The sequence below is a fragment of the Podarcis bocagei genome, assembly GCF_964188305.1.
Source record: "Podarcis bocagei genome assembly, chromosome: 9".
NCBI classification, from domain to species: domain Eukaryota; kingdom Metazoa; phylum Chordata; class Lepidosauria; order Squamata; family Lacertidae; genus Podarcis; species Podarcis bocagei.
In genome coordinates, this window is record NC_138134.1 from 41,674,551 (window position 1) to 41,689,325 (window position 14,775).

At 40.4% G+C, this 14,775-nt stretch overlaps 1 protein-coding gene across 11 annotated transcripts in view; it reads left to right on the plus strand.

Annotated features, from left to right (window-relative positions):
- NR3C2 (nuclear receptor subfamily 3 group C member 2) overlaps positions 1-14,775 on the plus strand; it is a 139,644-nt gene that overhangs the window by 101,007 nt on the left and 23,862 nt on the right. For all 11 annotated transcript variants that reach the window (XM_081208341.1, XM_081208344.1, XM_081208342.1 and 8 more), the window contains 3 exons: positions 5,302-5,418; positions 12,278-12,616; positions 13,606-13,750. In XM_081208341.1, the coding sequence (XP_081064467.1) occupies positions 5,302-5,418; positions 12,278-12,616; positions 13,606-13,750 (601 nt within the window). The remainder of the gene's footprint in view (positions 1-5,301; positions 5,419-12,277; positions 12,617-13,605; positions 13,751-14,775) is intronic.

The window sequence follows — 14,775 nt, forward strand, 5'->3', positions numbered from 1 at the left end:
GAGATAATGGATAAAAAAAGGAGAAAGAACACTGAAGATAAAATAAGTAGTAGAAGCAATCTAGGTCAGCAAAGAAAGATGAAATAAATGGTATAATCCACCAGAAACTTGTGCAAGCCCTAGGTAAATTGTGCTCAACCATTTTAGAAAGAAAATAACCTTAAAAGGAATGACAAAGTAGTTGATTGAACTGAATGGGGGGAATATTATCACATGGTTTTAATGCAGGGGGGAAGTATATTAAAGTTGCATACGTATACACACTCTGGAATTAACTTGTGAGCATAGGTGCATGAGGCACTGTGTGAGGGTTCAGGTTTTTGGAGCCTGGCGTGTTTACTCAGATGATGTGAACCTTGTGCCTTGATGACTCAAAATAGGTTTAGTTGTTGGTTGGTAAATTAATTTACCGCTTAATGCCAAAATAGTCTTTTAAGTGATTTACAAAATATTTTTAAAAATTACACATTATAAAATACACCATAAAACAATCCCATTAAAACATTAAAACCTTTAATCATTAATGTTGGTGGTTAAAATATGCAATGAAATAATCCTCAGGTACACTGTGTCATGTATTTTCTCTAGGGTCCTCAGGCCTCTTGATTTAATTATCTCTTTAGCTTGTTTAGCAACATGAAGTTGTTTCTGGTTATGGCCATATTGTTGCTGACGCTCCCCTTTGTTTATAAAAATAACTAATGATTATGGATGTGATTTCCTTCTACAATACCAAGTGGGCTTTTGTTTAGGAATGCCGTGGTCACGATGATAATCTGTCACTCTGGAGCTGGGTGGCAGAGGCACATGCATCCCAGGCAGGATCAGGGCCCCCTGAAGGTAAATCAGCAGTCTTAAGACATCTTTGGAACAGGAGACTAAGCATCTCACCAGAAAAGGATGGCTTCTCAGGACAGGAGTGGAAAGCAAATGGCTGATAATTCCAAGAGAGGTTAATCCAATAGCAGAGAAATGTAGCAGAGAATATGGAAGGTGGTGTGACAAAGCTGGGAAAAGAATAAATGGGTTAACCTTGAATTAGACTACCTGTGACCTGAGAGTTCAGTGCTCAGTGTACTGAGTCCTATGCTAGCACAGTGAAAATGATCAGTGTGCAGGGAGAATGTTGATTATGAAGATACATTGTATGGAGACAGACTTTAAATTATGGGAGTATGAAAATCGGTTTGTGTGTGCATGCATGTATACACACAGAGAGATATTTGTGAGTGTGTGTGTTGTGTGCGTTTGATCACATCATCTTGCTATTTTTTTCTTGATTTTAAAACATTCTTTCCTCTCTTTTTTTCTTGAACAGACCTCTGGAAATTTACATTTGTTCATGACACAGCTGTGCAGGCTCTGATTCCTTTAAATCTGTGTGCTGCAACTCAGTAATTCCCAACCCCTCCCCCTCCCCTTAAAAACAACAACTTTGCAAGCTTCTGGCACACCCTTGATCTACTTTTTGTAAATTACAATTAATTAAATTACTGTACATACACCTGAGCAATGCAGGCCATTATTTATTAGTTTACTGTTGCTACTGCATAGTCAGAATGCACTGGTTTAAACAGAATTGGGGAAGTTAATTATCACAAGCTTTAGTTTGCTCTAATAATAAGTAACCAGTTATGGAGAGAAACTGAACATAGGTGTAATATTTTATTAAGTGGTAGGAATTTGGGCATGTAGTTGAATTTGCATTGTAGAATTTCGAGGGACTGCCCTAATCTGTTTCCCGGGTTGTTCCAACCAGTTCAAGAGCAGTAAAACAAGGTTATGTAATTGACATGTGATGTAGCCTAAAATAGTGAGTGCAAACATAGGCTGCTGTTGCTGGGCAGTTGGCAACTGCTTTGAAAAAAAATCTGTTCACTGTATAAGAGAGAACATTTTAAAATCGAAACATATAGCTCAGTTTTAAAAATCTCACAAAATGAAAAAGTTTGTGGACTCCCCCCCCCCCAGTAAAATACAGTGAGGTTTTTTTTTAAAGCTTGAAACAACAGATGTTGTCAGTTGTGCTTTGTTTTAAAAATGATGAGTATTAATATTGAAAGAGAGAAATGGCATGATGCCTGTGTGCCTATCTTGCTGTGTTTTAAAACATATCACTTGCTGAGGATGGGCTTGCATTGTACCTAATACTGTTAAAGTGAAATATTATTTAGCAGTCATGTTTCACCACTTAGGAGATTGCGGCATGCAACAGCACTGATTTAAGTAAGTGAGGTATTGACTTGAAAGCTGCCAGGAAAAGTTGTATTTCACATGCAGCTGGGTGAGTTGAAAGGAAAGGCTGCTGCTGAATTATATGATTTTTGTTCTGCAGCAGTAAAGACTGCTTCACTGAGCTAAGGCAGAGAGGGGCAGATCCCTCCACTACAGAGAAAGGCCTGTTTGAGAGCTAGATTTCCAAGAGATGTGTCCTCCCTGCCCCCAGTCGCCTTTTCCTCATTGATTTTCCACAGCATATTTTCATTCCATTCCACTGGGCAAATAATTAAAACAGCCAGTTTCAGAAGTGAAACGAGACCCAAAATAAGTATGTGAAGTTAATGTAGCCAAGGGGCTGTTAATAATGTTTATTTATGAGCATGAAGCAAGCTTATGAATGTGAAGAAAGAATGTGGCCTTGGTTCCATCCCTCTGTAAGTTAGGAAGAACAATCTGTGGAGCTGAGTTTTCTTAAAGCCCAAATGGAAAATCACACAGGTATGCATGGCATCATTTCACTACATTGGTATCATCAGAATAAAACCCCCTTTCTACAACACCCATTCTAGGGATATCCTAGGACCTAGGTAATATATTCCCAAAGTCCAAATTACTTAATTAGCACAATATGCAGAAACATTATCCTAGCTCTGAAAACTACATTCTGTAGCCATTTTGTCAAGCCATATAGTAATACATACGAAAAGCAATCCATTCAGCATAAGGAGCAGTGGATTTTTATCCTGATTATTGGCTGTTGTGCAACTGCCTGTGTTGTGGTTGTCATTTTCTTGGTCCACTCAAGGGTGATGTGGATTTTGCTGCAAGGGATGGGAAGGCAGGGAAATTAGGCTGCTATGCCTCATTGTTGATTTATTGCAACATGAAAGGCTACTTCCCAACAGCCTTGTTTCAAAGTTTCTCATGGGCCTGTTGGAAGGTTAGATTTGATTACTTTGTGTCTTTAAAATGAACATAACCTAAAAAGTGCATGGGTAGAGGGGATGTTACATTTTAACAGTTCAGCTAAATTCAGTCTTTTGAAAGTTGCCCCCTAAAACATACAGGTGTGGGGAAAAACGCAGTACAGTGGTACCTCGGGTTAAGTACTTAATTCGTTCTGGAGGTCCATTCTTAACCTGAAACTGTTCTTAACCTGAAGCACCACTTTAGCTAATGGGGCCTCCTGCTGCCGCCGTGCCGCTGGAGCATGATTTCTGTTCTCATCCTGAAGCAAAGTTCTTAACCCAAAGTAATATTTCTGGGTTAGCGGAGTCTGTAACCTGAAGTGTATGTAACCTGAAGCATCTGTAACCCGAGGTACCACTGTACAGACCAAACCTGACTGTTTCTTTTAAGCAAGAGCAGAGTTCTTAATTGTTCATCTGAGAAAACCTGGTCCGTAAACTTTGAATAATGCACCTGACCAGCTTTGTGGTTCTGGTGCAAAGAAAGGATCCTCTTTGGCTGATGTGAACATAAGAACATTCAAGCTGGATCAGACCAAAAGCCCTTTCCAGTTCAGTATCCTATTGTCGCAGTGGCCAACCAGGTGCTTAGGGGAAGCCCCCAAATCAAATATAAACACAACAGGCCTCTCCTGCTTTTCCCCAGTAACTCCTTTGGTAACTTCTTTCCTTGGTAAGCATAGTACATTCAGAGGGTTGTACGCCATGTGTCCCTTGCACCAATGGATGGGCACCTTTGTGCAAGTGACTAAGGATCCAGCACAGACTGCTGCTTGAGGGTGGGGGTGTATTGCTGATGCCTCTGCATCACCTGCTTCTGCATCACTTCCCATACTGTTATGGTGGAGGATCTCCAAACCCTACAGTGTTTTCCTTCAGGGAAGAAACAATCAGAAACTCATACCTGCATTCCTCTAGCAGGAGCATACCACATGTTGAGTTCCAACCCAGGGCATGCAATATGGCTGAATTTTGTAAACTGGGCTTTTACCTTTTGCGGGTGGGACTTGATTAGCAACAACACAGGTATTTATTTATTTTCTGAGAATATTAGGGTGATTCCATTAGCCTCAATTTCTTCTGTAGTGAATGATTACTGTGCTTATTTTGCATGCATTTAAGCCAGAGGGCCATGATCACCCTTGGTAAAACTCCGAAAGGCTTTGGTCAGCATGGATGTGACTCTTCTCACACGCATGCACAACACACACAGGGACACTCCCCTAGTCTTCAGCTGATCCATTTAGATCAGCTGAAGAGGGCACATAAAACACGCAGGGAACAAACAGACAGACACACGCTCACACTCATGGATCAGCACTCCCTTTTTGCTCATCAGATCACTCATCTGATGAATGAGGGCACAGTCTGTACTCCAGTGTGGCACTGGACTAAGCAGAGAAACTGAAACCTCTCTGCCTGACCCAGCACCAGGATGAGGATAAAATAATGCACCACCTCTGCTGCTGGCGCTCTGTATTTTCCTCCTCAGTGGTAGTGCCGCCACCAGAAAATTAGATCAGGGACTGCCAGGCCACCAGGGAAGGCTTTCTAGACTAGATCAAGCCTGCAAGCCAGCAGTTCACCACCCCTGATTTAAGCTTTAATTGAACTCTCACTAGCCACGCTTTTCACATGTCTTTTGCCATTTTGACCCCATTTTGTACAGTTTGACCTCTGTATCCTTGTGTTTATAAACCTGTTCACTCGGAATAATGCTTTTTTGCATTTGATAAAGTGAATTCTAGTCCGTGAAAGCTGGAACTCTAGACTACATATATAATGTGTATTAGCCTTTATGGTGCTACAAAGGCCTCTGTTGTTTTTGCTACCTCTTTGGAAGTTTTTACTAAAGAAGTAACTTTCCTGATTTTATGCTCTTCATTTATGAATTCTGTTCTGCTCTCTTGGGTATTGTGCTGTAGGGCTCTTTTCTTTTAAAAACTGTTTTATGATTTAATGTGGTGTGCTGCATCAGGTGTTCTGGAGGGTTTGTGTTTAAAAAGATGTAATAGTAGATTGCAAACAAGGGAGAAATCCCTTCTTTCAAGTCTTTATACAATTGAATGCAGTAGAATATAACTTTTTTCTTTTTCTTTTTTTGTTAATGCAGGGCAACACAATTATTTATGTGCTGGACGGAATGACTGTATAATTGATAAGATTCGAAGAAAAAACTGCCCAGCTTGCCGATTACAGAAATGTCTTCAAGCTGGAATGAATTTGGGAGGTAAGCATATATCATTACTAGATACTCCCTGAGAAAACATGTTTTAAACATGTCTATTCTTAAACTGGTATCAGCTGGATGGTCTCAGAAGTTTTATCCTGAATTACTCAACTAAGAAAGAAGTATTATACAAAAGCTACTAAAACCCTATTGTCATTCTAGGTTTTTTCCTTTTTTTGAAATATGTATTTTATAGCTCAGAATAAGGAAGGTGGGTGTTAGATGATGACAGTAATTTTAGTGGAGTTTCACACAGCTAAGAAGATTAAAGCATCAGGAGTTGTGCACGTTTTTTTGGTGGTGCTGTGGGAACGTTCCAAAAGATTATCAAAATAGAATTAACTGAAAGAAAGTTCAAGCTATGTGTTATCTGCCAGATTTCCTGCTAATTTCCAGCCTTTTTATATATTAAAAATGGGCAGAGTGATCCAAGAGGGTGGGGAGAGCAAGAACCAAAGGCAGACAGACTGCATCTTCCTAGGCTTTTGCTGGGCTTCTGCTGGCAGGTTGGAAGATGGTAGTGATGATGGTGGGTGTGCCCCTCCCAATTTCCCCTTCCAGTTCTTTTTCTTTTTGTTATTTTAAAAGCAGTTTTGTCTCTCATTGATACCAATGGGAGAGAAGCAAACTGCATGTGTGGTGTAGTTGGTTTTCCTGTTGTTGGGTATGTCAGAAGGAAAGGACTGTGGGATCTTTGCTCTCCAGCCTCTTCCCACACACCCTCAACGTGCCTATGGAAATCCTTCTCTTTTCCCTTTCTGACATCTCTGAGTCAGAGATGAACCAGCTTCAGGTATTCCCACAGCCTCAGAAAGGGGGTATCAGATGTCAAGACTCTGTCTCTGAAGGTGAACCTTTCTATCCGTCCTCTGAGAGGAAGTACTGGTGGATTCTATGTGCCCTATATTCATTATTAAATTGAGTCATCTCTTTTAGCAGTATAATTTCATACCTGTGCTATGAAGATACAAAAGTCCATTTCTAGCCAGGCCTCTCATAAATGTAAGGTTTCAAGTTGAGCTGGGCCAAAGTATCACCAAAATATTTTCGTGTGTGAGGTGAAGGGGGTTGTTCGGTAGAAAAGGTGTTCTGCGTACCTTTGTTATTTTTGTGGGTGTTTAGCCACTCAGTCGTTTTTACCTGCCTTCTGTGTATCTCTGAGCAGGGGGAAGTAAAAGGACAGCTGTCGTCCAACATATGTCCAACATATTCTAATATCTTTCTAATTACAACTGATTTCATAAATCACCTCACTTGTAAGGACCTCAAGCGGAAGGAAGCATGTCCCCAAATCGCCTAAGCAACATCTCTTTTTGTGTTGCACTGCAACCTTGCAGCACAGCAAGGGAACAAAGGCGCAGGTCCTTGTGCTACCACAGCATTGCAGTTGTGTACTTCTTTCCTCTTGCCCCTTGCAAAGATCAAAGCTCACCCAATATGAAGAGTTTTCTCCCTTTACAATGTGTCTGTGAAAGGGGGGGGGGGGGCGACTTCTGAGCCAGCAAATCTTTGTTTTGACTCCACTGCAGAAACTGTAGTGAATGGAGGCTTAAGATGATGTAATCAGTTTGGAAACAGCATTTCACGGGCAGAATGCCCTCTGTCCTTGAATTTTAGAAGCAAATGACATGTAAAATCATCAGCAGCATCATCATTAACCTGCATTTGCAACAAAACATATTTATGCTATAAGTATTCCAGTGGTGGTGAGCTGTAGCTGGCTAAAAGAAGAATGACGGTCGAGGGTAGAAGGGGGGGGAGAGAGAGAGAGACTTACAGAAATTGCCCTTCAGTTGCACAGGAAGGAAGGAAACTAAAGACTCCAGGCAGGAATTGGGAGGGGAGGGTGAAATTCAGATGAAGAGCAGGGACTGGCTCTTGGGAGTAGCAAAGTTCAGCCAGAGGGAACAGTTGGGTGTGGAAGCAGCCGGGGGGGGGGGGAGCTGGAAAGGAGGATCGGCCAGTCTTAATTCTAGTAGAGATTAAGTTGTTTCAACAAAGTTAGCAGGAGGGTGCGATGAAGGTGCTTACTTTAGCTACAGGATAGTGCCAGAGAAATTAAGGAGGGATGAAGGATGATGCAGAAAGATGGTTCTTTAATGTTAGAATGTTTGCTAAACCTGGAATATGGTTTTAAAGAACAAAATATTTCAATTGCTCACATAAATAGCTCATTTCTAAATTTTATTTATGAAGTGTATCTTGTTCCTAAAGTAATCCAGAAAATAACTTAGTCTACATCCAGCATTTAATTTTTTTAATTAGCTCAAATGAACTGTGAATCTGGTGAATCAATCTAACTGATTCACTATTTTGGTCAGTATGGTTAGAGTATGATAACTTTTCTAGATTTAGCAAGAAATTTGTGTGCTATTATCTAAACTTAAGATAATGTTTAGTTTCCATGGAATAAGCTGGGATCAGTGAGGAGGAGAAGAAAAAGACCTGTAGCCTGGTATGTACTTAAAGGGTGTGTTATGTGAACTTTAGTGCAAATTGCATCAGATTTCATTTGAGCACTATTTTCAAAAGAAAATATTTGATTGACTTCAGATAAGATCAGCAGGGTATTCTATGTTTTTGTAGAATTTTGCTCAATTGTTTGTTCTTTTAATGTGAGATTTATATTGCTAAAGTATAGGGAACCTGTGTAAGGTTTTCTGGATAGGAAGAACATCACAGGATTTCATGTTGGAATCAGTAAGATATCTCCTCATAAAACAATGACCTCTAATTTACCTACTTATCTTCCATATTGTCATTTAAGGTGTGTTTACTCTGGCCTATAATGTAATCTAAGAGGCTCTGTAGCCTAGAGCCAGACCACCTATGGCCATGAGCTTGTCGGTTTTCATAAATTAAGCAGCACCTGACTACTCTTAGAAGAGAAAGCTGCAAGTAAATCCAAGTTGCTAACAGCAGTTGAGCTGGTGATTTATTATAAGGTGTTATCTTGATATATTGTTTCCTCTAAGTTATTGTTTGACATCCAGTCCTGCAGTTGTTCCCCAACTGTGTTTTTGGCTTTTTGGGCTAAGCATGGCCCGGTCATCCTCAACCCATCCTATTTAGGACACTCGAGACTTAAATTGTTCCATTCAGGATATGGAAGCCCACTTATCTTGTCACATGTATGTCCTGAATAATTGGATAAATTCTTTGATTTGGTGTCTATAGTGTCAATCAGAATTTGGTCGGGCAGTTTCTGTCACACAAACCACCACAATGTCTTCCAATTAGTTCTTGCAATGTGTTCCAATTCCTTGGTGTAATATACATTATCCACCGGGCATCTCAGCTTGCAATGTACAAGGCTGTTTGTGTAGACCCATTTGACTCTGAGTTCAGACCTGAATCAACCTTGGGTACCCTAATGGATGCCGTTTATTGAGGTCCCATCAGCATTATGCATTTAAAGCAGTATCAAACTCTTTAAATAGTTTTTAAGGGGGCTGAGGTTTCTTAGGCCCTGTTTCCTTCATAGAGCTGCAATTTCCAGGGTGCTTTAACAGACAATACCTCTTTTCAGGAAAGTCTGGAAATAGTAGCTTCGGGATGGGGTGTGGGGGAATAGTGGTTCCTATGCCCAATCAATAGGTCAGTTACCTGCTCTGGACAGGATGCACTATCTCTGAAGGAACAGGTACACAGTTTGAGGTGCTTCTAGATCTATCTCTGTTGCTTGATGCATAGGTTGTCTCAGTGGCCAAGAGTGCCTTTTATCAGCTTTGATTGCTAAGATAGCTATGACTGGTTTTGGTAAGATAGCTGTGACTTGGTCCAGGCATTGGTAACGTCAGTATTGGATTACTGTAGCATGTGAGGCTTCCCTTGGAAATAGTCTGGAAGCTGCAGGTAATGCCATTGTTCAGGGTTTTGCTCCTAGCATTTAAGGCCCTGCACAGCTTTGGGCCAGGCCACCTGAGGAACCACCTTCCATCATCTACCCCTCCTGGCAATAGTATTCTTCTGATGGGGCCTTGTTAAGAGGGGTAGCTGGCAACAAACAAACAAAAATAGTCTTTTAGTGCTGCAGCTCCAGCTCTCTGAAATCAGATTCCTATTGAAACTAGACAAGCAGCTAGCATTCTTGCTTCTGGGTGGCATCTGAAAACCTTTATTTTGAATATTCTTCCCTGATTTGTAACTCAGCCATTTTGTACATTGAAATTGATATTTTAAGACTTGATTTTACACTGCTGTGTATATATTTAGTTCTTCTATACATTCTGATATTTTTATTGTAAATGGCAGGGAAGCCATTTCTAAATTTATTTATAAATATAAATATAAATATAAATATAAATATAAATATAAATATAAATATAAATATAAATATAAATATAAATATAAATATAAATATAAATATAAATATAAATATAAATATAAATATTCTGTCTGTGAAAGGCAGAACAACAGAATCAAAAATGTATGTATGGGTGGGTGGGTGGACGCATGAGGTTTTGCTAGCAAGGGCACATAAGGGCACAATATAAGTAGGTAATCTGCATTTATGGATCTCTTCTTTCTCATGTGGTTTGCTGGAGTTCTGGTTTCAACACATCTGAGTAAGCAGTGTAGGATCTTTCTGAGTGGGAGTACGTGTCTATGTTGGTTGATCTCTTTCCACACTTATTTTTCTTTTGTTGATTACATCCCACCCTGAGTAATCTCTAAAAAAGAATGTGAAATTATCCTAAATAGATAAACTCTCATTTTCTTACCCATTACTTCCTTATATATTTCCTTCCTGATAAATTTAGGAATGGGTTGAGAGTCAGACCTCCCTAACTGTGCATCTTAAAGCTAAGAAACTGAGACTTGCATAGCCAAACATCTCCTTGCAGCTACTTCTTAACAAGCACCTTTTAAGATGTTGACTGGGGAAAGTAATGTGGGAGCCAACATCTGCCCTGAATGAGCCTATAGTCTCTATTTCTGAAGAAGCCCATCATTGGGACTAGATGTTCTGCTCAGTGTGTATTACTTTGGTCTTCCTTCCATGCGTTCAGATCATGCTAACAGATCCTTCTCAAAGTGCCATTCTCATCATATGCAAAGCTCATTGTCTCAAGGAGTAAGATTCTCTCCATAAGATAGCTCACCAATCTCCTCTGCTATGACCTTGTTTGATAAGCATTTGGATACATTAACTATTCTTGTTTGTTGTAGCATTTTTGATGGTTCTCATTCATCTCTAGGCATTTCAGAGATCTGTCCCTTCAAATTGTTTAGAACACTGTGTGTGGTGAAGCCTTATAAGATCAGTGGGCACCTTCCTCTCTATTCATTAGGTTGTGGCTAATGTCTGCACTTCTCTGTTTTGAGACCCTTTCATGAGAAAACCAATAGGATAGGGCAGAAACATAGCCTTGTGACCCAGTGATCTTCCTTTAGTCCAAACATTCTTCTAGTGTCAAGTCAATAAACATTCATCTGACCTTCATGGTATTTTGGTCTACATTCTAATGTGTGTGTTTTCCCCACACTACCTTTTTTGTCACATTGTGCACATTTTGCTTCTTGTTTCTCTGCAGCATCTCCAGAAGTCATTCTTCTCGATGCCCAACTCCAAAGTTCTTGTCCTTGCTATTTCTTAACTTCACTAATGCAGCCTTCACTTTCCCTTCCAAGTTTCCACGTCATCATATTGACTGCATCCAAAATGATTCTGCAGAAATGAATAATCCAGTCTGGTTCACTGACAGATGCAAGCCTAATTTTAAAAAGAGGCATAATATACACAGAGCGACATTATCAGTTTTTTGCTGCCTTTCTTCCAGTAAAATCTCAGTCAAGGTAAATGGAGATATAAGGTTGGCAATTTTAGCACAATGGAAGCCCTGCAGACACAACAATTTCTGTTGGATACCAGCACTTCCTTTCTGGAAGAGAAGCCATATGATGAGTCCTGAATTTGGCATCTGCACTGCATTAGTACTGTTTCCTTTTCAGAATTCTACTTTCATGTTATTTTTTTAAGGGGGGTGGAATCTAGAGTTCTTTGTATACCCATAATAAAGTCCCTCAATAACCCTATTCAGGCAACCTGACTCACAAGTTGAATCAATCCGTGGGGCCATGCTGATTAGCCTAACCCTCGATTTGTCTTGCTCTGAATCTCCCTGCTCCATGGCATCTGCACAAACGTATTCAGAAAGAAGAAACTTCACAAATACAGCTGTATACACTTAGAACTCTCATGCAAGCTGGAGTCTTCTTTGAAATCTGGGTTCCGGGTTCAATAGAAGCCTTCACATGTACAAATGTGCACATTAAGCAGGGTAAAGGTTTTGTCTCTGCAGACAGTCATGGAGCACATGCAGACACATGGGAAAAATCCTAATTGGAGCACCCAGCATCAGGAGAGGACTAGCTAGTGTGGCCTGGGCAAGCATGAATTGGGTGGCCTGAACAGGACTAATGTCTCCTATCAAAGCAGTAGTTGTGCATTTGAAAAACAGACAGTTCTTCAAGACATTCCCGTTGAAATATTCTCAGAGTCGAGTAGTAATTTCATGCTCTTTATTTCAGCTCATAGGAACAGTGATTGAATTTTCCCCCACACCTCAGGCTTTATATACATTATTTACACAATGAGTACCGTCTGATTGGTTGATTATGTTTCCCTCCTGGCACCTGATTGGGGTGCAGCTGCAGGCCAATCAGTTGTTGCATCCTAGTATCCGACCTAGTATCCTACTGTTCTAGGTTCATTTAAAAAAATACTAACTGATCTTTCTGGTTCTTACTGTATTAAGTCGTTGTGACCCTTAGGTGTCATTCATACTATTTTTTTATTGAAGAAAGCTGATAACATTTTGCTAACATTCTTCCCGTATTCCCCCCTCCCCCACAGCTCGTAAGTCAAAGAAGTTGGGCAAATTAAAAGGGATCCATGATGAACCGCAGCAGCAGCAGCAGCAGCCGCCACCCCAAAGTCCAGAAGAAGGAACGACGTATATCGCTCCAGCAAAAGAACCTTCTGTAAACACAGCACTTGTTCCTCACTTATCTGCAGTTTCACCGGCACTTACTCCCTCACCTGCTATGGTCCTTGAGAACATTGAACCTGAAATTGTATATGCTGGGTATGACGGCTCCAAGCCAGATACGGCAGAACACCTTCTCTCCACTTTAAACCGTCTTGCTGGCAAGCAGATGATTCAGGTGGTAAAGTGGGCAAAGATACTTCCAGGTAAGGGGGCTCCTCTAGCATATCCCTTTAATAAGGGCCTCGTGGCTTTCAGGCATGCCTTGCCCAAAAGAACTTGGTAAGAATACTTTCCCTGTATCAACATTTAATTAATAGCTTCCTCTGAGGAAGCAATAGTCCTTTGTGTGTGAGACACTGCTTGTGTCAGTGAATGGAAATTTAAATTTCCTCTCCCAACAATGCATGCATGTGTTTTGCATAAGCTATTGCCTAAATAAAATTAATATTTGTTTAGAACACATGAAAGCATAGCATCCAACTGCTCCAAGTTGGACAGAAACCCAACAGCCATTTTTAGGCCTTCTCCCCCAGATATATATTGTTTCATTTTTTTTAATGGGCTTGTGAGGACTCTGACCTGGAATTATTTCAAACGAGAGAGGCTTAACCGTGAAAAATGTGAAATAACAGTAAGGATGTAAATTGTCCCTTACATATACTGACTGGATTTCCCTCCATTTCCTTGGGATTAGGGTACAAAGTATTTCAATTACACATGATGTTAGCCATGTAGTTTTGCCATTAAAGATGGTTTGTTTTGAAAACTAGCCAGTGGGGAAGAAGGGCCATATGGATTGGGACCATAGTGTGTTAGGGTAGAGGGCTCTGCCCTCCTCACTCATGCGCTTGGCAGTTGAAATTGCAGGTTCAGAGGGCCCAATCCAGATTGGATCCATAGCAGGGCAAAAGACACACACCCCACATACTTCCTTGGATTTAAGGGTGGAGATAAAGTCAGATGCAGTTTGGACCCTGGAGGGCGTGGTTTCCTAGCAAGCCTGAACCTCAACACCTCTCTCTAAAAATTAAAAATCACTGCTCCGTTTTCAAAACGTAGCATATTTCATTGTTAAAAATGGATGTGGATAAACTGCCTGCACAATGGTGTTTTGTTTTCCATACTTATGATGGTGGTAAAGTAGCTCAATGATCTATAAATGCTGTTTTTGATTTGTTGTTCTGTTCTTCAGGTTTTCGAAGCTTGCCTCTTGAGGACCAAATTACTCTAATCCAATATTCTTGGATGTGTCTATCGTCATTTGCCTTGAGCTGGAGATCATACAGGCATACAAATAGCCAGTTCCTCTATTTTGCTCCTGATTTAGTCTTTAATGAGTAAGTTATCTGACAAATATTTGCTTTTACAAAAGAAGAATAAATAGAGCACTATTAGATATGCAGAGATGCAAAGGCCGCAAAATATGGATGCCAATGAAAGAGAGCAGAGGAAATATCTTTCTGAGAAACCTTCCTCCTACCCATCCATTTGATCTGTATCTGCCATTGTATCGGATGCTGTTTCCAAGCATTAACATTCCATTGGCGCTTTGAAATGTATCTGATATGAAACCTAGATTAACAGAAAACATCATTCTCCCCCCCCCCTTTGGTGCCTACTGTAGTTTGGAGGACTCTCTACCTTTCAGTATACAAAAACACCCATATTGCTGGTTTTTCTAAGCACATTCACAGAATAGTTCTTTTGTATACAGCTAGCAGTTTGCCCAGTGTGTGTTCATGACGATTATAATTCCTTTTCTTTGCAGTCTTGAAAGAAACCAAAATGTTTTAATGAAGCATTCCTAGCTAAAACTGCGGGGGGGGGGGGAGCCATTCCATGTCTGTCTTCCTTTCTGTTTTAAATTCACCTTTAAAGCCTTGCCCATGCTAGTCTCCAGATTCTTAAGGCGCTCTGTCCGGCATGTGCCATGTGCTGTGTGTGTTGAAAGTATTTGGAATGTATTAAACTGTTAAACTTGCATATTTGCTGTACTGTTGCAATATTGTTATTTGTCCTGTGATACATATGTTATGTGGGTTGCAGTGGAACATTACTGCTGTAGATGTTTTCTTCTACAGACTAGCAGTTCAGGTCTCCCTTGAGCTTCATTTGTGGATAAAGTAACATGTAAACCAGACTGTCACAATGTAGATGGCAACATAGTCCCCATAATCTCAGTAGCTCAGTCAGTAGAGCATGAGGCTCTTAATAATAATAATAAATTTTTATTTATATCCCACCCTCCCCAGCCGAAGCTGGGCTCAGAGCAGCTAACAACCAATTCAGAATCAAATTAATGGCAACCATTGGGCTAGAGTGCTATGAGGATTACAGAAGGAGGGGGTCAGACTATGCCTTG